Consider the following 26373-nt stretch of genomic DNA (forward strand, 5'->3'; position numbering starts at 1 on the left):
TCCTGAGCTGCTCCTAATCGGCCATCTTGGATCTTCTCCTGATTCCTGTTTTAATTAAAACAATTACATAACTATTGTTTTATCTAATGCAGCTAATCAAGTGCATTTCTAGATTGCCATGATTAACTTGTTTTGGAATTTGTTGATGGTTCAACTGTCATTAATATTATAAGTATCACCTTCTGTTATTTGTGATACCTAGTTTGTGAAGAAAACTCATTAAAAAATTTTAGTAACTGTCAACCATATAACTCGAGAAAATGAATTGGACATTTCTAACTATTTAAGTAAAAATTATTTAAATCAAATTTATTTTAGTATGTTTTCAATGAAAACTTTTTGTAAAAATCTAAACAATGTCTGAAAAACTGATGAGTTAAAACCTGGAAGGCCAAGGCAGGTGGAGCACTTGAAGTCAGGAGTTCCAGATCAGCCTAACTAGCATGGCAAGACCCCATGTCCACACAAAAAAATACAAATATAACAGGACATGGTGGCATGTACCTATAGTCCCCGTACTTGTCAGGCTGAAGCAGGAGAATTGCTTGAACCCAGGAGGTAGAGATTACAGTGAGCTGAAATCTTGCTACTGCACTGCAGCCTGGGCAACACAGCAAGACTCCCTGTCAAAAAAACAAAATCCTTAACACTGTAAATCTAGAGAGGGACCAACTTGCATGTTCTAAATGCCTATTTAATAATAGCTAACATTTATTGAATAATTATTTGCCTGGTACTATGTTGGGGCTTTACATGCATTATTTTGCTTAATTTAACAAGTCTTTTAGGTAGTTAGATGTTTTTAACTTCCCCCTTCCCCATTTGGGATAAGAGGATTAATGTACCCATGAAAGTGAATAAATGGTAGAGACAGGATTTCAACCCAGGAAGCTTGACTCGAGAGGCAATGCTCTTAATCACTAAGATGCTGTACTTGACTTTGAACTGGTGGATGCTTTTGTGACTAGTATTTATTTCCTTGAGCAATGACCTCTTAAGGTTCTAAAACGACGTAGAGGAATAAAAAACTTAGGCCATTCGGTTGATTTTGTGGTGTTCATGCAATGGAGGAGGTTTTCAGTCCAAAACTAATTCCCAAAGAGAAACTTCCATAAAAATTGTTGAAGTCCTAGTGAGTATCCCCTTGAGTCTTTTTTAAATTCTTTCTTTTAAATGATAACCTCATTCCTTAGAATGTCAGAGAGAAAAGTTTATCTACGTAACGCCATCCCAACACTTTTGAATCTTTTAAGCTATCTGAGATTTACATGTCCTAGAGGCTGGATTCTTATCAAAGGACCAGAAATGGAGGGAAATAAGAGGTTTTATAAAGCTATTAGATGGAGCATCCAAAAGAACAAAAAGCAAATCGTTATTCATATGCTAGACATTTGAAGGGTATTCATGCTTGAAGAAGTTTCGTCTCCATTTGAATATTAAGCTTCCTCTGCAACCTCACCTCATTAATACTACTTAGCATTTTCCCCCTTGGAAATATCATGAATATTGGTTAGAATTTCAAGTAAGCCCCTAAAAGACTTGCTTGGTATATTATAGTTGTAATAATGTGTGCCTGCAAATAACAATAAAACAAAATTATGAATGTAGAGTGTTAGTATCAGGGATTTACAAGGCAAGAATTATATTCAGCTGTCAGTACCAAAGACCCAAGAAAGGTGGCTAAAACAAGATAAAAGTTTATTTTTCTCTCACATAAAGAAAATTCAGAGTTTGACAATGTCATAGTCAAGGACCCAGGCTACTTCTTTCTTTCTGCCCAGCTTTCCTTAGTGCATGGCTTCGATTCTAAGGGTCACTCATGGTACAAAATGGCTGTTGGAAGTCTAATTCCTAGAAGGAAGGAGGAAGTAGAAGGAAAGCAGGAAGGACAAAATGGGCTGATGTCAATTGTCTATTATTTTGTTTTCTTTAAGATATTTTCCTGGAATTTCTCCCTACAACTTCCCTGTACATTCTATTGGCTGAGAGTTAAGTCTATAGCAACAACTAGCTATAAGAACTAGAACATTGCTACCCAGAATAAAATCAGGCTTCTTTACTTAGAAAGAAGGGGGTAACTGTTTTTGGAAAGCAGCCAGCAGCCTCTGTCATAAGACTGTAGGATACATCTCATCTAGACTTTTAAATTCAAGCTGTTAAGACCCAGACTTCCCCAGCTGTCTATGTAGCTGGATAGTGGCAGTTAGAATCAGAACCCAGATGGCTTGCTGACCTTTATTAACCAGAGAGCACACAATTGCTTCTGCAAATGATAAATCAGATAGAGTGATAGTAAATCAATCTAGCATTAGTGAAGAGTTTTTTTTCTTGCTTCTTTACCTCAACATCCCCTTCCCCTGGATGGTTCAGAATATTACTGCTTACTTAGTTGATGATCCTTTCTAACTATGATCATTTTCCTTCCCCTCAAGATATAAGTTATGCTGGCAATCCTGATTCTGTGATTAAAAATAAAGGTAGCACTTAATATTTGTTTTTAACAATAATGGCTTCATGACTTTGGGTAAACTTTTTTTAAATTTTCTCTTACAGTATAGCTGAAATACAGAAAGATGTGGAATACAGATTACCATTCACCATAAACAACCTGACAATTAACATTAATATGTGAGTAGAATTCTGTCCTACTTTTTCATTTAAAAGGACTTACAGGTTTTTTATTGTTTTGTTTCTTAGTTATTAGAAGTAAGCTTTTAAAAGTGAACTTATTTCAAATAATTAATTTATAAAATAGTGCACAATTCAATGAGATAAAAATTTTTAAAAACTATCACTGTAAGTGATAGTACTATAAGAACGAAACTAGAGAAGAGGAATGCAGTAAAAATGTGCAATACTAATTCTTAGTACTGTAATTGTTTTTATTGATTAGCACTAAAATCTTCACTGGAGGTAGGCTGAACAGTGATAAAAAACACAGGGAATATATATATATATAAAGCCATTATAGATAGATTCACCTTTAAATCAGAAACAAGTTAAAATATTCCATATTTCAGCAACAGATAATACTACATCAACTGGAAAGTTCAAGTCTAGATATGATTTGTTGATCATTTTTGTGAAAAAAAAAAAAGTTAAAAATATAATCATCAGGTTTTTACTTAAGTTACACAAAGTTGGACAAAGTGATTGCTGAAGTAGCTATTTAGCCTTAAATGCAGCTATGAGGTTGTAGTGTGAAGAGATTGTGATTACCTCAAGTTGCATTAAGTGGCTTTTGCTAGAGCAAGTGTTTGGGCTAGAGAAGAAGACGCCTAACTTGAAATTATTCACTTTCACGTTCTCATTGCCTAGCATAGTGCCTGTACCTAGGAGGCCTTATTAAATACTAATTGAATGAGTGAATTAAAGCATGAATATATAACTGCTATGTTAACTTGTTATATATGAGCTTTTTGAATCCTCACAGCAGCCCTGCAAATTAGGGCAACTTACAGAAACATGATTAAGAGCATAGTCAAGATACAAACCTAGATTGACTGGGCTCCAAAGGCCATTTAGTGCCTTTTTTGCCAAAGCAATTTTAAAATCTTCAACTATGACAATGAAGTAGTTTTATCTCTCATCAAATGCCCAGGTAATGCTGAGCAGAGGAGGCCAACAAGGACCCAGTTTTCTTTTCAACAGTGCTACTAACAAATAGTTTTCTGAGCCAACAGGGGAACAAAGAGGCAATTCAAAGTAAAATATTCTTGAGTTTTAGAGATTTGGAAAACATGGTTTTATATCCAGTAAACTCTCATTTTTAAGTTTTAAAGATTTCACTCACTAATCTTGGTTTTTCAGTATTTCAAAAAGGTTTGAATTTGCACTTTTTTTTGGTGTTGAAAACTTGCTGTTCTTTACTTGAAACCACATGATTGACTCTAAGTTGGGAGAGATGTGTCATTTATGGCATTTAGAAGGGAGCCGTGTAGAACCAAGTCTTGATGACAACTACATTTCAATCCTACTACTTTCCATTTTATCCTCTTACTCTTTAGAAGTACAATAAATAGTGAAATAATGCTTCACAGCATTTTATTTATTTTTATCTTACTTTATTTTTTTAAAGATGGGGTCTCACTATGTTGTCCAGGCTGGACTTGAACTCCTGGGCTCAAGTGGCTCTCCTGCCTCAGCCTCCCAAGTAGCTGGGACTACAGGTATGAGTCACCACACCCAGCCTTGATAGCATTTTCGATGTAGAAAAACCACAGGAAATTTATATGGCTAGAACCTGTGGTCCAATAAATAACCAGACTGGATTAGTATGGTTCACCTGATACAAATGGGTAATCTAATTTTTACCTAAGATTTTGTATAGCTTGGTGTATTGTGTTTGAAAGCAACTAATGAGCATGATGTGAAGAATATTCTATAATTCATGTCCATATTTCACATTAAGATTTTACTGTGTTGAATAACTAGTCTTACTACCAGATTTTCTTCTTATATTATATATTTTCAGAAAACACCATAATAGAGCACTTATTACTAAATAATCCATATCAAAGTGTAAAAATTTAATTTACTTTTAAATAACTTTATTTTAAGATTTTGACTGTATAATGTACCTTTGTTATCTTCATTTTTGTCTTTCATCTGTTCTACCTCTATCAGATTGCTTCCTCCACAGTTTCCTCAGGAAAAACCAGTGATCAGTGTTTATCCACCAATACGACATCACTTAATGGATAAACAAGGAGTGTATGTTACCTCTCCATTAGTAAACAATGTATGTATATGGGATAATTTATTTAGGGGTAATACAATAGGTGTATTACTTTTCTACTAAATATTTTAGAAATCTGAAGTACATTTAAAGTTTCATTTTGTTGTGGATAATTTTTTAAAAATTGAATATTTAAGACTATGCCTTAACATTCTTAGAATATATGGCTGATTGTGAAAGATTGTAACTTACATATACTCTAGTATTTACCTTTGAACCCTCAAATTACTGTAAATCATCAAATAAGGAAATATTTCAGCTCCATTATTGATTAAATGGACTTTTAACCTGTTTACTAACTACCAGATATTTATAATGTCGATTGTATAAAAAAAAGTTACAACTTGTGAATTGCTAATATCCTTTTTTATTTAATTCTTGACCTGTAAAAGTAAGTTAATATTTAGAATGACATTATCCTAATGAGACTGTATAATCTTTTTCTGAAAGTGATTTTAATCATCATGTATTATTGTTACTTTCAGTTTACAATGCACTCAGATCTTGGAAAAATTATTCAGAGTTTGTTGGATGAGTTTTGGAAGAATCCTCCAGTTTTAGCTCCTACTTCAACAGCATTTCCTTAGTAAGTATATTTCTAATTAAAAAGTCTGCATGTATTTTAATTAATTAATTTTTTATTTATTTCTTTTTTTTGAGACAGAGTTTTACTTTTGTTGCCCAAGCTGGAGTACAATAGTGTAACCTTGGCTCACCTCAACCTCTGCCTTTCAGGTTCAAGCAATTCTCTTGCCTCAGCCTCCCAAAGTAGCTGGGATAATAGGCACGCACCACCATGCCTGGCTAATTTTGTATTTTTAATAGAGACAGGGTTTCTCCGTGTTGGTCAGGCTGGTCTTGAACTCCTGACCCTCAGGTGATCCGCCTGCCTCGGCCTCCCAAAGTGCTGGAATTACAGGCATGAGCCACCACAGCCAGCAATATTTTAATTGATTAAAGTAAGCAAAACATAGTTTAAAAATTCAAATGATGTTAAAAATCAGTCCTCTGATTTCTACATCCCCACCTTCACACAAATACATCCATACTTTCGGAGGCACCTGTTTTATTCTTTTAGCTGTCTCTTTTTTTTTTTTTTTGAGACGGAGTTTCACTCTTGTTGCCCAGGCTGGAGTGCAGTGGCGCAATCTCAGCTCACTGCAACCTCCACCTCTAGGGTTCAAGTGATTCTTCTGCCTCAGCCTCCTGGGTAGCTGGGATTACAGGCATGTGCCACCACCCCTGGCTAATTTTTGTATTTTTTTAGGAGAGACCGGGTTTTACCATGTTGGCCAGGCCGGTCTCGAACTCCTGACCTCAGATAATCTTCCTGCCTTGGCCTCCCAAAGTGCTGGGATTACAGGCGTGAGCCACCGCGCCCAGCCTTGCTGTTTCTTCTAATGTTTACCTACATCTTTTTGAATAATGTGTGCATACTTCTATGTCTTGATTCTTTCATTTTAGATATTATTTGTTGACCTCCTATTATAACAGATGAGGATTTCAGCTGTCTTTCACCAAACTTCCTTTCTCCTCATTCTCCCAGTGAAATTATATCATGATTTTTAATGTTTTAATATTTGGTGTATTTATTACTGTGACTCTAAATATTGTCCATTCCTGAGCCAAGTATGTTACCATGTTTACATTTTCCTTATGGTGTAATTTTTTGCTTTTTTTCTGGAATTAATAACTACCTACCTTTTACATTTTGTTTTGTTTTGTTTTAGATCATCTTCATTTTCCACATCTTCTTAAATTTAAGATATTACTAAATTTCCACAGAGCTTTTAACAACTCTGAAAAATATCCCTTAAACCATTTTTTTCACATCATCAAACCAGTAGGGTAATATCTAGGTTTAATTTTTTCCCTCACATTCAGTGTTCCACTTCTTCCCTCTATTCCGAGTTTCTCTCTATGATGTTTGTGTAACTCTAAGCCAGGAATTTTTTTTGTTGTCATTCTGGGATTTCCCTTTGCCACTTTCTTGTATTGGATTCTCCATTCTTAGATTTTTTTTCCCCCTTTCTCAGGCTATTTCCTAGTTTCTTGGTTTATTGCCTGTATTGGATTCTCCATATTTAGATTTTGTTTTTCCCTTTCTCAGGCTATTTCCTAGTTTCTTGGTTTATTGCCTTCCCATAGCTTCCTGAATAAAGTCATGTCCTTGTACTAAGGATGCTGTTTTAGTCTTGTTCATGCATTGCTATAAAGAAATACCTGAAACTGGGTAATATATAACGAAAAGAGGTTTAATTGGCTCAGGGTTCTGTAGACTGTACAGGAAGCATGGCATTGGCATCTGCTCGGCATCTGAGGAGCCTCAGGAAGCTTTTACTCCTAATGGAAAGTAAAGCGGGTACAGGCACATCACATGATGAGAGCAAGAGCAAGGAGGGACGAGGTACCACACACTTTTAAATAGTCACATCTCACGAGAACTCACTCACTATCACAAGGACAGCACCAAGAGGATGGCATTAAAGCATTCATGAGAAAGCCACCCCCATGATCTAATCACTTCCCAGCAGACTCCACCTCTAACATGGGGATTACAATTCAGCATGAAATTTAGAGGGGACAACAACATCCAAACTATATCAGACCCATAACAGATTACCCTACAACTTGTGGTTAAAATAAAGACATTTATGTTTTTTAAGAATCTACCATTTGGTTAGGGACCAGTGGCAATCGCTCACTTCTGCTCCAGTTTTTGCGTTAGCTGGTGTCACCTGGCAGTTAATGTTGGCTTAATGCTTACACTTTAGTGCTGATACATCTGTATGTGGCCTCTCCATGTGACCTGGGCTTCCTCACTGCATGGCAGGGTAAGTTCTGAGGGTCAGGATTCTGAGAGAGAGCCCTCCGGCCAAGTGGAAGCTCTATCATCTTTTTTGGTTTATCCCTGTATGTTATTCAGCATCATTTCTGCTGCATTTTGTAAAGTTAGTCACCTAGTCCGCCTAGATTGAAAGGGGAGAGAAAGTATACTCCATCTCTCCATGGGGTAGCAAAGTTCAAGAAGTGCATATTGGTCTGGAAATACGGCTATGACCATTTTGGAAAACACAGTCTGTCACATTCTTCCTCCTAACCATAAGAATTCACCTCTTTCCTATATGTGAATTGTCACTTGCCCCTTTCCCCAAGAACTTGCAGAGTTCATCATATTACAGATTCAGGCTTGTGTTTTCATTTAAATCAGGTTCAGGTACAGATGAGGTTTCTCAGTTCTGTTCCTGAAGAACAATTCCTCTTGATCCGAACACAAGGGAATTAAAGAGATAAGGTAACTGCCTCTCTCACACCCATTATATAGTGGTAGAACAAGCCTTGGGTAACCACTATAGATTCCGAAAGAGAGAAAATAGGAAGCACACAGGAGCCACTGGTTCATAGCAGTACGGAAATCCAACTGGGCACTTTTTTTTGATGAAGACTTAGTTCATGGAAATGATTCTTCACAGAGAAATTCTTGGTTCTTGGTTCTACCTTCTGCATCATTCTTCCTTTCTGTAAAATAATAGTCCTTGTTTCCAAGTGCATAGTTTTTTCAGCCTACTTTCTGCCTATAGAAATTAAGGTTCCAGTAGCCTCTTTTACATTTGGTACTGTCTCTGTCCCTTTTAGACCCAAAATGACACAACTCCTTTAAAATGCTTATGATTTTCTTATGAATCAGTTTTTTCTTTCATTTATATGTATATATATATATAAATTTTATTGTGTTTTAGGTTTTGGGGTACCTGTGAAGAACATGCAAGATTGTTGCATAGGTACATACATGGCAATGTGGTTTGCTGCCTTCCTCCCCATCACCTATATCTGGCATTTCTCCCCATGTTATCCCTCCCCAACTCCCCACCTCCTGCTGTCCCTCCCCTAGCCCCCCCCACAGACCTCAGTGTGTGATGCTCCCCTCCCTGTGTCTATGTGTTCTCATTGTTCAACACCCGCCTATGAATGAGAACATGTGGTGTTTGATTTTGTGTTCTTGTGTCAGTTTGCTGAGAATGATGGTTTCCAGGTTCAACCATGTCCCTACAAAGGACACAAACTCATCGTTTTTTATGGCTGCATAATATTCCATGGTGTATATGTGCCACATTTTCCCTGTCCAGTCTGTCATTGATGGGCATTTGGTTTGGTTACAGGTCTTTGCTATTGTAAACAGTGTTGCAATGAACATTCACGTGCATGTGTCCTTATAGTAGAACGATTTATAGTCCTTTGGATATATACCCAGTAATAGGATTGCTGAGTCAAATGGAATTTCTATTTCTAGGTCCTTGAGGAATTGCCACACTGTCTTCCACAATGGTTGAAGTAATTTACACACCCACCAACACTGTAAAAGTGTTCATATTTCTCCACATCCTCTCCAGCATCTGTTGTCTACAGATTTTTTTAATGATCGCCATTTTAACTGGCATGAGATGGTATCTCAATGTAGTTTTGATTTGCATTTCTCTAATGACCAGTGATGATGAGCATTTTTTCATATGTTTGTTGGCTTCATATATGTCATCTTTTGAAAAGTGTCCGTTCATATCCTTTGCCCACTTTTGAATGGGCTGTTTTTTTTTCTTGTCAATCTGTTTTAGTTCTTTGTAGATTCTGGATATTAGCCCTTTGTCAGATGGGTAGATTGCAAAAATTTTTTCCCTTTCTGTTGGTTGCCTATTCACTCTAATGATTGTTTCTTTTGCTGTGCAGAAGCTCTGGAGTTTAATTAGGTCCCATTTGTCTATTTGGGCTTTTGTTGTCAATGCTTTTGGTGTTTTAGTCATGAAGTCCTTGCCTATGCCTGTGTCCTGAATGGTCTTGCCTAGAATTTCTTCTAGGGTTTTTATGGTGTTAGGTCTTATGTTTAAGTCTTTAATCCATCTGGAGTTAATTTTAGTGTAAGGTGTCAGGAAGGGGTCCAGTTTCTGCTTTCTGCACATGGCTAGCCCCTTTTCCCAACACCATTTATTAAACAGGGAATCCTTTCCCCATTGCTTGTTTTTGTCAGGTTTGTCAAAGATCAGATGGTCGTAGATGTGTGGCATTGCCTCCGAGGCCTCTGTTCTGTTCCATTGGTCTATATCTCTGTTTTGGTACCAGTACCATGCTGTTTTGATTACTGTAGCCTTTTAGTATAGTTTGAAATCACGTAGTGTGATACCTCCGGCTTTGTTCTTCTTGCTTAAAATTGACTTCGCTATGCGGGCTCTCTTTTGGTTCCATATGAAGTTTAAGATGGTTTTTTCCAGTTCTGTGAAGAAGGTCATTGGTAGCTTGATGGGGATAGCATTGAATCTATAAATTACTTTGGGCAGTATGACCATTTTTGCGATATTGAGTCTTCCTAACCATGAGCATGGACTGTTTCTCCGTCTGTTTGTGTCCTCTCTTATTTCGTTGAGCAGTGGTTTGTAGTTCTCCTTGAAGAGGTCCTTTACATTCTTTGTTAGTTGTATTCCTAGGTATTTTATTCTCTTTGTAGCAATTGTGAATGGCAGTTCGTTTTTGATTTGGCTCTCTTTAGTCTGTTATTGGCATATAGGAATGCTTGTGATTTTTGCACATTGATTTGTATCCTGAGACTTTGCTGAAGTTGCTTATCGGTTTCAGGAGATTTTGGGCTGAGACAATGGGGTCTTCTAAATATACAATCATGTCGTCTGCAAATAAAGACAATTTGACTTCCTCCTTTTCTAATAGAGACAATTTGACTTCCTCCTTTTCCTAATTGAATACCCTTTATTTCTTTTTCTTGCCTGATTGCTCTGGCTAGAACTTCCAATACTATATTGAAAAGGAGTGTTGACAGAGGGCATCTTTGTCCAGTGCCGGATTTCAAAGGGAACACTTCGAGTTTTTGCCCATTCAGTATGATATTGTCTGTGGGTTTGTCATAAATAGCTTTTATTATTTTGAGGTATGTTCCATCAATACCTAGTTTTATTGAGAGTTTTTAGTATAAAGGCTGTTGAATTTTGTCGAAGGCCTTCTCTGCATCTGTTGAGATAATCATGTGGTTTTCGTCTTTGGTTCTGTTTATGTGGTGAATTACATTTATAGACTTCGTCTGCTGAACTTGCGTCTTTATCTCCGGGATGAAGCCTACTTGATCTTGATGGATAAGCTTTTTGATGTGCTGTTGCAATCAGTTTGCCAGTATTTTATTGAAGATTTTCGCATCTGTGTTCATCATGGATTTTGGCCTGAAGTTTTCTTTTCTTGTTGAGTCTCTGCCGGGTTTTGGTATCAGGATGATGTTGGTCTCATAAAAAGATCTGGGAAGGATTCCCTCTTTTTGGATTGTTTGGAATCGTTTCAGAAGGAGTGGTACCAGCTCCTCTTTGTATGTCTGGTAGATCGCTTCTCGGCCTTTTGGCTAAGATCAAGTGTATGTCTGGTAGAATTCGGCTGGGAACTCATCTGGACCTGGGCTTTTTTTGGTTGGTAGGCTATTAATTGTTGCCTCAACTTCAGCCCTTATTATCGGTCTATTCAGGGTTTCAGTTTCTTCCTGGTTTAGGCTTGGGAGGGTGCAAGTGTCCAGGAATTTATCCATTTCTTCCAGGTTTACTAGTTTATGTGCATAGAGTTGTTTGTAGTAATCTCTGATGGTGGTTTGTATTTCTATGGAACCTGTGGTGATATCCCCTTTATCGTCTTTTTTTTTTTTTTTTTTTTGCATCTATTTGATTATTCTCTCTTTTCTTTTTTATTAATCTGGCTAGTGGTCTATTTTGTTGATCTTTTCAAAAAACCAGCTCCTGGGTATATTGATTTTTTGAAGGGTTTTTTGTGTCTCTATCTCCTTCAGTTCTGCTCTGATCTTAGTTTTTTCTTGTCTTCTGCTAGGTTTTGAGTTTTTTTTTTATCTTGCTCCTTTAAACCAACAAAGATCAAAAGAGAGAAGGACATTACATAATGGTGAAAGGATCAATGCAACAAGAAGAGCTAATGATCCTAAATATATACGCACCCAATAAATATATACAGGAGCACCCAGATACATAAAGCAAGTTCTTAAGGACTTACAAAGAGACTTAGACTCCCACACAATAATAGTGAGAGACTTTAACACTCCACTGTCAATAAGACAGATCAACGAGACAGAAAACTAACAAGGACATCCAGGACTTGAACTCAGACTTGGACCAAGCAAACCTAATAGACAGAACTCTCCATCCTAAATCCACAGAATATACATTCTTCTCAGCACCACATCACACCTACTCCAAAATTGACCACTTAATTGGAAGTAAATCACTCCTCAGCAATTGCAAAAGAATGGAAATCATAAGAGTCTCTCAGATCACAGTGCAATCAAGTTAGAACTCAGAATTCAGAAACTAACTCAGAACCGCACAGTTTCATGGAAACTGAACAACTGGCTCTTGAATGTTGACTGGATAAACAATGAAATGAAGGCAGAAATAACGATGTTCTTTGAAACTAATGAGACCAAATCAGTATTTTCGTTCATTTCATTAAAAGCAACACCCACTAAGCTCTGCCAAATAAGCTCTTGGGCTTCCATTAAGGCTGCTAAGAGACAATGACTTTAAGATTATTTGAAGCCCTAAATGGCTGTTATTCTTATTACACAGTTCTCTCAGGCTCCATCTTGGTTCTTTCAGAGGTGTTAACAAAGGATCTTCTAGCCCATGCTGGGTTTGACTTAATTTGTTTCTTAAATTGAGAATCTTAGGGAAGCTAGGAATGAGAGATATTTTTATTTTCAAATCCAGGAAATCTCATCTGTTTTATGTTTCGCAGTTCTTTAGCTTCTCTCTCTCCTCTTACATTTTACTACAGCCAGCTAGAAATTAGGTGACACCTTCAGCACTGGAAATCTCCTTAGCTAGATCATGCAATTCAGTAGGTACATTTTCTATTTTCCATATTATTGTAGGCAGCAGTGTTGGTAAACTTTCCACTAATACAAAGTTCTTCCAATGACCATCTGCTCAAAGGCCCAGCAGGCTCCTCCTAACAGCCTCTTTGAGGCCCATTAGTCCTTCATACTCTTCTGAGGGGACTTCCAGCCTATACCTCTGCTTGGTCCCAAAGCTGCTCCCACATTTTAGGTTGTTGTTGTTGTCATTGTCATCATAGCAGCATGCCACTTGCAGGTACCTCAGCCCTCTCCCACTCATCTTTGTCTTTCTGTCATCTATGTTCTAGAGTCCTTAGTTCTTATTTTTGGATAAAAAGTGTATTAAAAAACCATATTTCCTATATTATATAGTGATAGGGTTGGATATAAACTCATTTACCTTATTTGAAAATACAAACTGACAAGTTTACTTGTTTTCATTTCAGGTAAGTTCCAGGATACAGTACACATTACTAAAAATCAAGTTTGATGCATTTCTTATTTTGTAGGTTGTACCTGCTACTGAGTTCAAAATAAAGCAGACTGGTTCAGAATTATTGACTTGAATTCAAGGATATTACAAATACTCTCTCATGTTGGTTATATTGTTTCTAGGTTAGTTCACATATGCAACACTAATTCCTTTAGATAAAAGTAGTCTGAAGATAAAGACGAGCCATCCTTTTAAATGAACAAGCCGATTAGAAAACTTAATTTTTGTATGGGTCATATATTCGCCTGGCTCAAAATTCAAAAAGTATAAAGAGTATAGAGTGAAAATCTCCGTGCCACTTCTTTTTGCCTTGCAGCTTAGTGTTTTTCATTTGCATCTAAAAGTTATTTGTTTGGGTTTGTGTATATATAATTCCTGAGCTGTTTTATTAATCTATAAGAAAATATCTGTAGTATTATATTCTCCACCTTTTTTTATAAATGGTAGCATATTATATCCTTGCTTTTTTTTTTTTTCCTTCCACTAAATGGTAAGGTTTTGGATAGTTTTTCGTGTTAATACTAAGGCACTTCCTCATTATTCCTTATGGCCACAAAATAGTTGTTTTATGGATGTATTATAATTCCTTTAACAAGACTGATAATATATTTTCATTTTCTCTAATCTTCCCTGAAAAGCTCATCCTTCTTCATTGCCCTCAGGGCTGCTCAACTAAATAATCTTTAAAATAATATTTTACCCAAATGTGAGCTTATTTGTTGGATAAATTCTAGAAATGTAATGCACATTTGTAGTTTTAACAAATACTGCAAAATTACCCTCCGCAGTAGTTTGTACCAGTTTCTGTTTCTATACAATGCGTCTTTCCCCATGCCCTTTGCCAAAATAGTATGTTATGAAGTGGATCTTTGCCAGTTGATAGGCAGGAAAGAATGCATTAGTATAATTTTAGTTGTATTTATCTTACTATTAATAACTAAATTGAACATCTTTTCCTGTACTTGAGATATTTTTTGTTTTCCTTTTCTGTAACATATATATACTATCCTAGTCTCTATTTTGCTCTTGGTTTTTTGTCTTTTAATCCTTTTGTAGGAATTCTTTATATAGTAGAGAAATTATCCCTCTCTCTGTGATAGAAGTTTCCCCCCAAATTTGTTATTTGTCTTATAAAGGGCTTTGTCATGTAGATTTTTTTAAATGTCAGATTTGTCATTATTTTCTGTAATGGATTCTGAATTTGGGATCATAGAAAGTCCTTTCCTACCTCAGTGTTATAATTTCTTGATGATGTCTTCTTGTTCAAGGCTCTTTCAAAAAACTTAAACTTCAATCCATTAAATTGTTATACTGTGTTAAAATGAGGATCTGGCTCCAACTTTTTTTTCCAGATGTCTCAATACTATTTTTTAATTGTTCTATCTTTATTTATTTGAGATTCTATCTTTATTATATCCCAATTCCTATATATGTTTGGGCTTTTTCTGGATTTTATATCTAGTTCTATTGATCGATCTGTTCATTCAGTAGTCTTATGCTTTAAATTTTGTTTTATTATTAGGGTTTTATAATTTGTTTTGCTTTATGACAGCTAATATTTCTATACCTTCTTTTTTCAGGCTTTTTTCTTTCTACTCTGGTTTGTTTTTCCATATACATTTTAGTGTCATTCATGTACATTTCAAAAGAAAAACAAATGTTTTCTTCCCACAACATTTCTAACTCAGGTTAATTTATATCGTTAAATGAAGTAATAGTACTCCCATAAAAAATTATAAATTGAAACATGTTTCAATATAAAGGGAAACATTTTAGTTGTTAGTATTACATGAATATTTAAAACATAACTGTAAGTCCTTTATCCTTTACCTGAGAGTGCCTGCTCCATATAAACTCACTGTATTATTCATATATTGGTATTTAGATGATTCTCAGTCTGGATCTAGGTCTGAATTACTCTAATGCTTTTAGGCTCCAGTTCTCTTTAAACTTTGCTAAGGAGGAAAAATGTTAAGTGTAAAATATTTGTTAACTTGCAAAAATAAATATTGAGTATATTGTTCACTGATTGAATCCCAAGTACATAATGCTGTGCAACTCTAACATACATGCATGTTTATATATGCATGGTTTTAACATTTCAACATTTTAGAATCTCATCTGTATACTGAATTTTTCTTTAAAATTTTCTAGGAAAGCAGTATTGACTTTTAGTCAGATTTTGACAAATATAGAGAAAGCTATTAACCTCTACTTGAATAAATGTTCTGGATTAAATATTGTTCTCCATTCCCTCTATGGAGATACTGATTGATAGCAGTGGAATGCTGAAAACTCAAAAATGGCCTGTCTATTCACTTCTACTCTCATTAGTTGAATTGCATGCTTTCTAAAGCATTCATCATCTTTTTTGTAGAAACAATAATTCTACAATTATTTTTTTTTGGAGGGGTGTCGTATTTTATCACTTTATATAATATTTAATTCTGTTATATAATTTAATAAATACCACCTGCCATAAAAAGATTTCATCAGTATTGTGCTTGACCATTGTTGTTAAGAACAATTTTGAAATAATTTGACATGTTTTATTCACAAAATCTGATCTAATGATCTGTTTTTCTCTTCAGCCTGTACAGTAACCCAAGTGGGATGCCTCCTTATGCTTCTCAGGGCTTTCCATTTCTTTCTCCATATTCCCCACAAGAAGCAAACAGGAGTATCACTTCTTTATCTGTTGCTGACACGGTTTCTTCTTCAACAACAAGTCATACCACAGCCAAGCCGGCTGCTCCTTCATTTGGCATCCTTTCAAACCTGCCGTTACCTGTTCCCGCAATGGATGCCTCAATACCGGTTGGTATTGTCAGTTATCTACATTTTGTGCCACTGAAACATTTATTCAGTCAATACACATTTATTACATGCCTCCGTTTGCCAGCCACTAAGTTAGACACAAAATATAAAAAGATTAAATCACATTTTTTAATTCAAGTAACAAACTCAGAAAGATAACCAACAAATAATAATTTTAAATATGGAGCTTCTAGTTCTGGTAGAGTAGTATAGACAGCTAGAGTTTTGGTAGACACAGTTAAGGGAATGGTCAGTGCTCCTAGGGACCAAGGTAGAACTAGTAGGTTGCCTTTACAAAAAATGTGATTCTGTTTTTTTTCACCACTTTCTTAGTGCCTCAAGCAGTGCATAATAAATATAGTAGGTGCTCAGTAAAAATGACGCAACTAAGCAAATGCAAGCATTTATGCTTGAGGCCAGAGTTTGAAAGATTGTTACTAATTTGCCAGAATAACAAGGGGCTATGTGAGAGCCAGTAACATTGTCAAAGGCATTGAGGTATAAACCAGATGGCATTTTTGTGAAGCTGCCTATAGATCTCTCAGGCTGCCACATAGGTGTGGGCAAAAGCAGAAAAATGATCATGTGGGAGCAGCACATGTCACATTTTGATGGGTCTGCTGAAGTATGCTGAGGACTTCAAGTGTTCCATTGGCTTAAAATCTTGTATGTTCTTAAGCTGGTAATTGTTGCTATGTGGAATGTTACTGAGGGAGAGATTAATACTTTGGGCATAAAACATTTAAAGGGGCAAAAAAAACTTTCAATTATAACCATCAGTGAATATCACCCATAGTGTAGTACTCAATTATAAAACCATACTATATCCAACATTACTGGTTTCAGAGTTTATAATCGTTTAGAATATATAAACTCAAGTGGACTTTGTTTTTCCAAAACTTTTCATTTTATTGTGTTAATGAATGTTAGGAACAAATTATAATTAGCAGTATAAACAAAATTACAAGAGGGCTTTTCAAGGGTCCTCAAGGATAAAAGTCATATATATTCAAACAGTGGCTACTCGATTGCTCATCTACCCCTCATGTCTCATCTAACTGAGGCATGTAACTATTCAGACTGTTGTTAAACTATTGCTTTTCTTTTTTTTTTTTAAAGGCAATTTTTTAAGTTTATTTGATGTATTTGACGACGATCAGCGATTAGTTCTCATCCACACTGACTGTAGATTTTTGAAAGTGGTAACAGGTACATAGGTAACCAAAGTATAGAGCTTATTTGGTGAATCTTCATCCTCATTACATTTTCTGGACAACCGCACACGAATTCGGTATGGGACATTCCTTATTCCTTTGGCACAGACAGCTTTGTTGAGCCTGGTATCAATGTGCGCATCTGGAGTTCCCATCCCCTTCATAGCAAATTTCCGAATCTCTTTGAGTGCCCGAGGGGCATGCTTCTTGAAGCCCACTCCGTGGATGCGCTTGTGAATGTTGATGGTGTATTCTCGGGTCACCACCTCGTTGATGGCAGAACGGCCCTTTTTCTTCTCACCACCCTTCTTTGCGGGAGCCATTCTGTTGGTTCCGAGGTGGAAAGAAACTATTGCTTTTCTATATGAAATGCCTTTCACTTCAGAGAAACATATTCATGTATACCAGTGAAATCTATAGCTGTATACTTAGACAAGAAAGAGAACTACCAGTTCTCTACCTAACACAGGTACTCACATGGCCCTCACCAAAAAAAAGTAATCCTATGAATACTACGCTGAAAAAAAGATAGACTGAAGGAAGAAGGGGAGATTAAGGCCATGTGAGATGTGAAGATGAAAATAGGATAATGAAAACAGTTATGGGATACAGTACGTTAACGATGACAGTAATTGAAAGCTGTAAAAAAAATGGCTGAAATTTAATAATATCATTTAAAACTTTTCTTTAGACAAGCCAAAATGGTTTTGGTTACAAGATGCCAGATGTCCCTGATGCATTTCCAGAACTCTCAGAACTAAGGTAAAAAACCTGGAGAGTAAAGTTGGTGACACTGTCTACTTTATTTGTAAGCATAAACCAGACCATTATTTAATATCCATATTAAAGTAACTTATTTTTGAAATCTTCACTTCCTATACAGTATTATGGTTGTCTTAGTGGGAAAGTTTTAAAAATCAGTAGGTCCTATAGGTTGTATTTATTGAGTGACTAGTACATACTCAGGGATTTTTATAGGATTTTTATAATGATACAATAGTTATTAAGATAACAAAGTCTTTTCTCTCATGTGGTCTGCATTCTTTGAAAAATATTTTTGAATACATGATTCCTGACAATTTCAAAATATATCTTTGGCCTATTTTAGATCGTCTATTGTTCCTTTAGGAGATAAACTTTACATACAGAGAAATAGATTAAAGTTATCATAAAGTATTGGGTGTTTTTACAGAGCCAAACTTTTATTCAAATTTATAGCAGAAAAGTTTATAATCAAATTTAAGGAGCCAGTTTTTCATGGAACTTTGCTTCTCTAAGATGCTTCATGAAGAAAATGGATTTTCACCGTTCAGTTTTGGGAAGCATTGCCTCCTTTATACCCCCATTGAGAGTTCATGATACTGATAAGGCTCTTGCTACTAAGACTACTGAGTGAAGTTAAACCTTTTTTTTTATTTTGCAGTTCTTTTTGTCTTTAGGATATATCTTATCAAAGATGTACAGCCAGGTACCCATGAGAAATCCTATAGTTAATAAAAAGAGTTTAACTTTTTTTGCATCAATGTTTTACAGTCATTTTGAGGAAATAGTGATTTGTTATCTTCTGTAATAAATTAATATTTACAGTATACTGCATGCATGTTAAAGGTTAATATTCGTTGTAATGCTCACAATAACCCCATAAGGAAGTTTTCATTTAATCAGGTTATCTTTTTTGCTTTTAAATTTGTTTAAATAATTGTTATGAAAACATCAAAAATACAAAAAAGGTGAAGAAACTAGTATGATGAGTCTCCATGTATCTATCATGTGGCATCGACAGCTATTAACCCTTTTGCTCACTGTGCTTCATGCCTCCTTCCATCCAGCCTTCTTGGAGGGCTGTAGGTATGAGTCACGGTTATTTTAAAGCAAATGCCAGATAATACATCCTTTTTACCGATCAGTTCTTCAGTAAATTTCTCTACGAGGTAAGGATTTTCTTTCCTTTTTTTAACCATAACCCCAATCACCATCATCATCATACCTAACAAAATTAATGATAATTCTTTAATATTACCTTATTTCTTCAGTGTCTTAATAATTAATCTTTTTGTTGGTAGTTTGTTTGAGTCAGGATTCAAAACAAATTCCACCTATTGCATTTGTATAGTGGATCTCTTAAGTTCCTTTTAATCATGAACCATTTCTCTACAACCTTTCTCTTTTACACACACACACACACACACACACACTTAGACATATACATATACATAAATATGGGAATAAATACATGTACATACATGCATACATATATATTATACATAGTGTGTATTTATTAAATTGGTCATTTGTCCTATAAAATCTTCCAGGTCCTAGTTTTTCCTTCGTGCCTCCTTGTGGTACCATTGAAGATGTTTCTCTGTTTCCCATAGTTTATGCTGCTGGTGGCTAGAAGTAGACAAGGTTCAATTCTTTTGCCAATACTTATGTCATAATTAGTGTATGCTTCCTATTACATCGCATAAAGCAGCAGTGAGATTTGGTTGCCTTTTTTTTAGTGACACTAAGATTATATCAGATTAAAGCGTCTGAAATCATTGACCATCATTAACTCAGTAGTGGTTGTGAATGATTTTCTGATTTATCATTACCATCAGAATTTATTAACCAGAATTACTATATGAAGAACTTGCCTTAATCAGCTACATATTTAATTACACTGAAATACACCTCATACAGGAACAAAAAAAATGCTTAATATTTCCCCTTATAGTATCAACTTTCTCAATAATGAGTTGATGCACTATTCATCTTCAGAAGTTATTTTTATGGGTGAGAAACTCAACTTGCCTTCTATATCATTTCTGACAAAGTAAAGATGCTATGGGCTCATCATGAACATTTCTTCTTCTAGACCTATAGTTGGCCATTTCTCTCAAATACACTTGTTCTTTTCCAAAATAACAATACCAGTATTGTTACTAAGATTATTGAATGCAGGTTAAATTTTTGATTTTGTGAGTTTCTTTTTTTTAGATGGAGTCTCGCTCTGTCACCCAGGCTGGAGTGCAGTGGCACAATCTTGGCTCACTGCAGCCTCTGCCTCCCAGGTTCAAGCAATTCTTTTGCCTCAGCCTCCCAAGTAGCTGGGACTACAGGTGCATACTGCCATGCCCGGCTAATTTTTGTATTTTTACTAGAGACAGGGTTTCACCACGTTGGTCAGGATGGTCGTGATCTCATGACCTCGTGATCCGCCTGCCTCGGCTTCCCAGAATGCTGGGATTACAGGTGTGAGCCATTGTGCCTGGCCTGTTTTTGTTTTTTACAGTTCTGTTGTCTTTGGTATGTGACATGCCAGAATATACTGTTGTTACTGTTTTTTTAATTTCTTCAAATAATTTTTCTCTGGGTGTTTATATAACTTAGAAAAAACAGGTTTATTTATTTTTACAGCAGTCAATTTTCTTCGAATTTTAAAGACTGCTTTTTTTCCCTTTAATTATCTTCAAATTATCCAACATTTTTCTGTGGCTCCATAGTCAAAAATAAGATTTGCTTCCATCCATATTCCCTATACCTAGTTTTCTCACCCTACAGATACCCATTTTTGTTTTTGGTTTAGCCCTCCATTATTTCTTTTCTTTAAATATTATATGAATATATGTACACACATATACATCTACACACAGAAACATATCTATAACTCTTACTGTGAGAGCCACACATCTGTAAGCTAAATAGGCCCAGGGATTAAAGCAGAGTTGTTGTGACTGCTTATGCACCCTTTCTTACTGGTCCTACAAAAACTGGCAGTATATACTAGCAGAGACTATTTATCTTTTAGGGTCTTGGGAGATTTTACTGGCTACATTTTGGCCAACACATCCTTGGAATAAGGCCCTGAACTGGTCTAAAGCTGACTAGATAGAACAGTTTCGCATAAAAGTTTTTCACAAGCCAAAATGTTACAGTAACTACTCTGGCCTCTTTCCAGTTCTGTTTCCCTCCCACCAGTACATACAGTGAAATGACTAAGAAGAAATTCTTCTAATGCTAGCTTGTTGGTGGACTTTTACTCCTCTAAATTTAGTGTAGTACTAGTATGTTTAACATTATGCTTGGAAGAAATAAATAGCTTAAATTTTACGTATCAGTCTGGTTCCTATCAGAGAAATTTAAGGAATAAGTGGTATTCTAAAGCAATTAAGTTAAACAGAATTTAGAACAAGAAAAAATACTTAACTACATACTGCTCTCCTGTTTTAAGAAACCTACGCTGAATAAGGGAGAACCCTAGTTTCATACATTTTTCTTTACTTGAGTTAAGTTACTTTGTCTTTAATTTCAGGTCACTGTATAACGGAACACTTCTCCACAGTTGTGATTTTTAAAGAAAGTAGATATATTGATAAATCTATTGGACCAGAATATACTCTTACAGATTCTGTTGAGAATGTATTACAGACTGTTTTATGTTCCATTGTGGTTGATGTTTTACATGATTTTAAGGTTAAAATTGGCTGCCTTATGTGTATATGTAAAAATTATTTAGAACCCTATCAACTAAATAAAGTGAAAAATTATAAATCGTTGTCATGGAGAAAAAGTTGATATATTTATTAACTTTTTTTCTTTTGTGTTTCTAGTGTGTCACAACTCACAGATATGAATGAACAAGAGGAGGTATTACTAGAACAGTTTCTGACTTTGCCTCAACTAAAACAAATTATTACTGACAAAGATGACTTAGTAAAAAGTATTGAGGAACTAGCAAGTATGTCTTCCCTCTTCTCAGCTCAAATTTTCTGAAAAAAATCTGGTTTTTACCTAGAAATAAACTGGAGATTTATCTTACAGGAAAAAATCTCCTTTTGGAGCCCAGCTTGGAAGCCAAAAGGCAAACTGTTTTAGATAAGGTGAGTTAGTGATCATTTTGAAGAGATTTTTGTAATTTAAAAATAGAATAAAACATCCTTTTCATTTTCTCTTTTAGTATGAATTACTTACACAAATGAAGTCTACTTTTGAAAAGAAGATGCAAAGGCAGCATGAACTTAGTGAGGTAAGACTGTTTAGGTTTTTTCCTTTGCCATAGAATTTTTTTTTCTTTTTTTTTTTGAGATGGAGTTTCGCTCTTTTGCCCAAGCTGGAGTGCAGTGGCGTGATCTCCACTAACCGCAACCTCCACCTCCCAGGTTCAAGCGATTCTCCTGCCTCAGCCTCCAGAGTAGCTGGGTTACAGGCATGTGCCACCACACCCACCTAATTTTGTATTTTTGGTAGAGAAGGGTTTTCTCCATGTTGGCAAGGCTGGTCATGAACTCCCGACCTCAGGTGATCTGCCCGCCTCCGCCTCCCAAGTGCTAGGATTACAGGCATGAGCCACTGTGCCCGGCCAGAATTTTTAATCTTAATGTGCATGAGTCATGTTCTTACTTTCATCATCATCAGAAACTTTGAGGTATCTGACCTTATAAGACATGATGCCTTTAAACATAGATGAATAGCTCTCAGTGATGAGGTATCATACGTTATTTATGGTCATACAAGAGTGTATTTGTTTCCAAAACAGAAAATTATGACAGGCCCTAACAAATAACTTTACTGGGAAAGTTGTGAAACCGTTGTAACCCTTGTAGTGAAACCTAGCAACATCATCAAAAACTTCTGACTCACTTGTAAGCTTATGTACAAATAAGCTTAAATGAAAAGTTAGCAAATTTAAAAGTATAATATTTTAAAAATATATAGTATTATCTGCTACAACTAGGTTTTATGCTAGAAATCCAGTTATATGAAAATCAAAAGAATTTTATAAAATTCAACCTGTATTTCTGGAAAAAATGAATCTTTAAAAATGAAAAGGAAATGGAGGACATAATCTTTATTCATTTCAGTAACAACATCATAGTTAACAATATTCTGTTTCCTATAAAATCAGGAACTTTGGGTAAAGCCAATGAAGTAAAACGTAAAATAGATATAAACCAACAACAGCCAAAAAGATGGTAAAGGAGAATATAAATTTATAATGAATAAAGAAATAAGAATAGCTAACATTGAGCAATTAATATGTCTTGCACCACAAGAGGCAGTTTACATATATTGGCCCATTATTACACCAAATCCTATGAAACAGGTATTTTTACTTTTTCCCATTTTACATTTTACAGGGAGGGAAACTGAGGCATGGGGCAATTAAGTAACTTCCTTGAGGTCATATAAGTAGAAATATTAGGAGTCTAACTTAAACAGTCCTCTTTAACAGAAGATGTGTGAGAATCAACTGAAGTACTGTTACATATACATTGGACCTTAGTAAATGTTGAAGAAGCTTTCACAATACTCAACATCATTCTTTATACAAACTCATTGCAAACTAAAAATAGAAGTTGTTTATTTGAAAAAGAGTATTAGAAACTAGCAGTAAACATCACATTTATTGACTAAACATTTCCAGGATCCCATTAATGTTAGGAATAAGACAGTAATGCCTCATGATCACTGCTGTTTAACGTTGCTTGGAAGGTTCTGAGTATTGCAGAAGACAAGATGAAAAAAAGTGGTATAATAGAAAAGAAGAAATGAAACAGTTGTTTACCAAAAATAAATAACTCAAAATTCTAGAGAACTAAGAAATTTTTCCCCTATGCTTCAGCAATTACTACTGCAAAATGAAGTAGAGAAAACAACTCATTTACAATAGGGAGAAAACTGTAAAGTACTTAGAAGCGAACCCAATGAAGTAAGTTAGGAAACTCTATTGAATGTCATAAAAGAAGAGTTGAGTTTTCTGTTTTCTAAGACTATTTAGAGCAGCATAGAATATTTATTGAATGAAAGATACAGCATTATAAAGATTTCATTCTCCTCAAAATAACTTACAAATTTAATACAGTTCTAATCAAAATGCCAAGAGTATTTTCTTAAATCTTAACAGATATATTCTAAAGTTCATCTGAAACTTTAGGTATCAGGTGGGTAAAAGTAGTCAGGAAAAGCTTGAACAAAAAGAAAAAATGAAAAATATTCCCTTTCCTAGCATCAGAATACACTGTTAAACTTCATTATTCAAAATAGTATAGTAGTTTTATAGGAAGAGAAAATTATTTCTATGGAACAGACTATACAGTTCAGAAATAGACTTGTGTATGTGAATATCAGTTGGAAAAAATTTAGGATCCAGTAAACTATGAACTTGGCTGTTTAGTATCCATTTAGAAAAAGGTTCAATCACTGGATCATACAATACACAGAAAGGTATTACAGATAAACTACTTCAGTGGAAACCATAAAAAGTCAACTGCCTCCTAGGATTTTTTAAGATTTTGGTGGTTTTCCTTTCTAAGCATAATAAAACAGATACAAGCATAAAGGAAAAACTTGACATATTTATACAGATTGAAAACTTGGATATATTAGAAGTCATGAAATCAAAAGTGAAGTTAAAAAAAGGGAACAAATATTTTTAGCATATACAACAAATACTAATGCCAATGCTCTATTGCAAAAGGCAAAAACAGGAAACCGACAAAAGGAGAAACATAAATGTCCAGTAAAGATTCTCCTTTAACAGTTATTCTGATCCTTACATTTATGTAAGAATTGCTAGAAGTGATTCTTGAAATACTTTTAAAAAGACACACACAAGACGTTGATTCCTAGGCTCCTGTCTAGGTGTTCTCACTCAAGATTTTCTGGGATGATGAATATTCTACACTGTAACATATGGAAGCCACTTCAGTAGACCGTTGGTTCTGTGATGGAGGAACCTGTTTTGTTTCATTTCCACTGTATACCTAATACCTGCTCCAGTGGTTGGCACATAGTAGGTACTCAATAAATATTTAATGAATTAGTAACAGGAAATTTTTGAAAATATGTTCGGCTTTACCATAATTCTTTTAAAAAGCCAAATAAAATATCCATGTGAACCATGCTTGTAAAGATAGAAAACCAATTTTGGCAAGGGTAAATGGTGCATTACTGTTCATTTCTGTGTATGATGTGTCACAAAGAGATACTACCCCAAATGCATTAGGATGGCTATTATTACTCTTTTTTCTTACTCTGTCGCCCAGGCTGGAGTGCAGTGCCATGATCACAGCTCACTGCAGCCTTGACCTCCCAGGCTCAAGCGATCCTCCCACCTCAGCCTCCCAAGTAGCCAAAACTACAGGTGCGTGCCATCACACCTGGTTAATTTTTGTATTTTTTGTAGAGACAAGGTCTCGCTATGTTGCCCAGGCTGGTCTCAAACTCCTGGGCTCAAGTAATCTGCCTGCCTCGGCCTCCCACCGTGCTGGAATTACAGGCATGGGCCACAATACCCAGCAGGATAGCTATTATTAAAAATAGTTTTAGTGCCTACATTTAGATCTTTGATCCATTTTGAATCAGTCTTTGTATTTAAGTAAGGTAAGGATACATCTTTACTCCTTTGCTTGTCGATATCAGTTTTTTCCAGCACCATTTGTTGAAGACTGGCCTTTCCCCATTAACTGGATTCAGTCCTCTTGTTGAAAATCATTTGGCCATATATGTGAGTGTATTTCTGGGCTCTCTATTCTGTTCCATTGTTCTTTATGTTTTTATGCCAGTACCACAGTTTTGATTACTGTAACTTTGTAGTAACTTGAAATCAGGAAATACTGATCATCTTTGTTCAAGATGGTTTTGGCTATTTGGGGTCTCTTGAGATTCCATATGAATTCTAGGATGGGTTTTTCTGTTTTTGCAAAAAATGCCATCAAGATTTGATAGGGATTGCATTGAATCTGTAGATTGCTTTGGTTAGTAATGTCTTTTCAAGAATGTTAAATCTTAACATGGGATGTCTTTCCAGTAATTTATGTCTTCGATTTCTTATAGCAGTATCTTACACTTTTCTGTGTACCGGTCTTTCACTACTTTAGTGAAATTTAATCCCATCATTTTATCCTTGTTCTTTTCATTAAAAGTGAGTCATCAGGTCCAGCCCACACTCAAGGGTGTGATTATGCAAGGGCAGGAATACCAGGAGGTGAGGTCATTAGTGGTCTCCTTAACAGGTATCTACCACAATGATTTAATTCCTGAATCCTTAGGAGAGAACAATGATTTGCCCAGTTTCTCTCCTTTAGTAGTTTGCAGCCAATAGATTGGTTTCTCCTTAGTTAGGTATCTACTGCTATCCAAAAGCTAAAGACCTGGGTGCAGCATTATAACATAGCAGATTTTCTCAAAAAGAGGTTATATAAGGCATATAATAGTTGCTCCATACCACTACCTCACTTCCTTTTCC

At 35.4% G+C, this 26373-nt stretch overlaps 2 protein-coding genes across 3 annotated transcripts in view; one reads left to right on the top strand and one right to left on the bottom strand.

Moving 5' to 3' along the window:
* VPS37A (VPS37A subunit of ESCRT-I) overlaps positions 1-26373 on the top strand; it is a 62055-nt gene that overhangs the window by 22564 nt on the left and 13118 nt on the right. The window contains exons 2-10 of one of the 2 annotated variants that reach the window (XM_064368662.1): positions 2554-2628; positions 4627-4741; positions 5224-5324; positions 15705-15930; positions 17836-17906; positions 21737-21864; positions 21948-22006; positions 22084-22152; positions 25172-25276. In XM_064368662.1, the coding sequence (XP_064224732.1) occupies positions 2554-2628; positions 4627-4741; positions 5224-5324; positions 15705-15930; positions 17836-17906; positions 21737-21864; positions 21948-22006; positions 22084-22152; positions 25172-25213 (886 nt within the window). In that variant the 3' untranslated portion in view covers positions 25214-25276. Of the gene's footprint in view, positions 1-2553; positions 2629-4626; positions 4742-5223; positions 5325-15704; positions 15931-17835; positions 17907-21736; positions 21865-21947; positions 22007-22083; positions 22153-25171; positions 25277-26373 lie in introns of those variants that run through there. The other variant, XM_012435229.3, reaches the window with a different exon arrangement.
* LOC105705368 (large ribosomal subunit protein eL31-like) lies at positions 16834-17486 on the bottom strand. The gene has a single exon (XM_064368663.1). The coding sequence runs from the start codon at positions 17465-17467 to the stop codon at positions 17087-17089; it is 381 nt and encodes a 126-aa protein (XP_064224733.1). The 5' UTR covers positions 17468-17486; the 3' UTR covers positions 16834-17086.

This window comes from Aotus nancymaae, unplaced genomic scaffold (genome assembly GCF_030222135.1).
Source record: "Aotus nancymaae isolate 86718 unplaced genomic scaffold, 86718_ANA_hifiasm-v0.15.2.pri h1tg000079l, whole genome shotgun sequence".
Lineage (NCBI taxonomy): Eukaryota > Metazoa > Chordata > Mammalia > Primates > Aotidae > Aotus > Aotus nancymaae.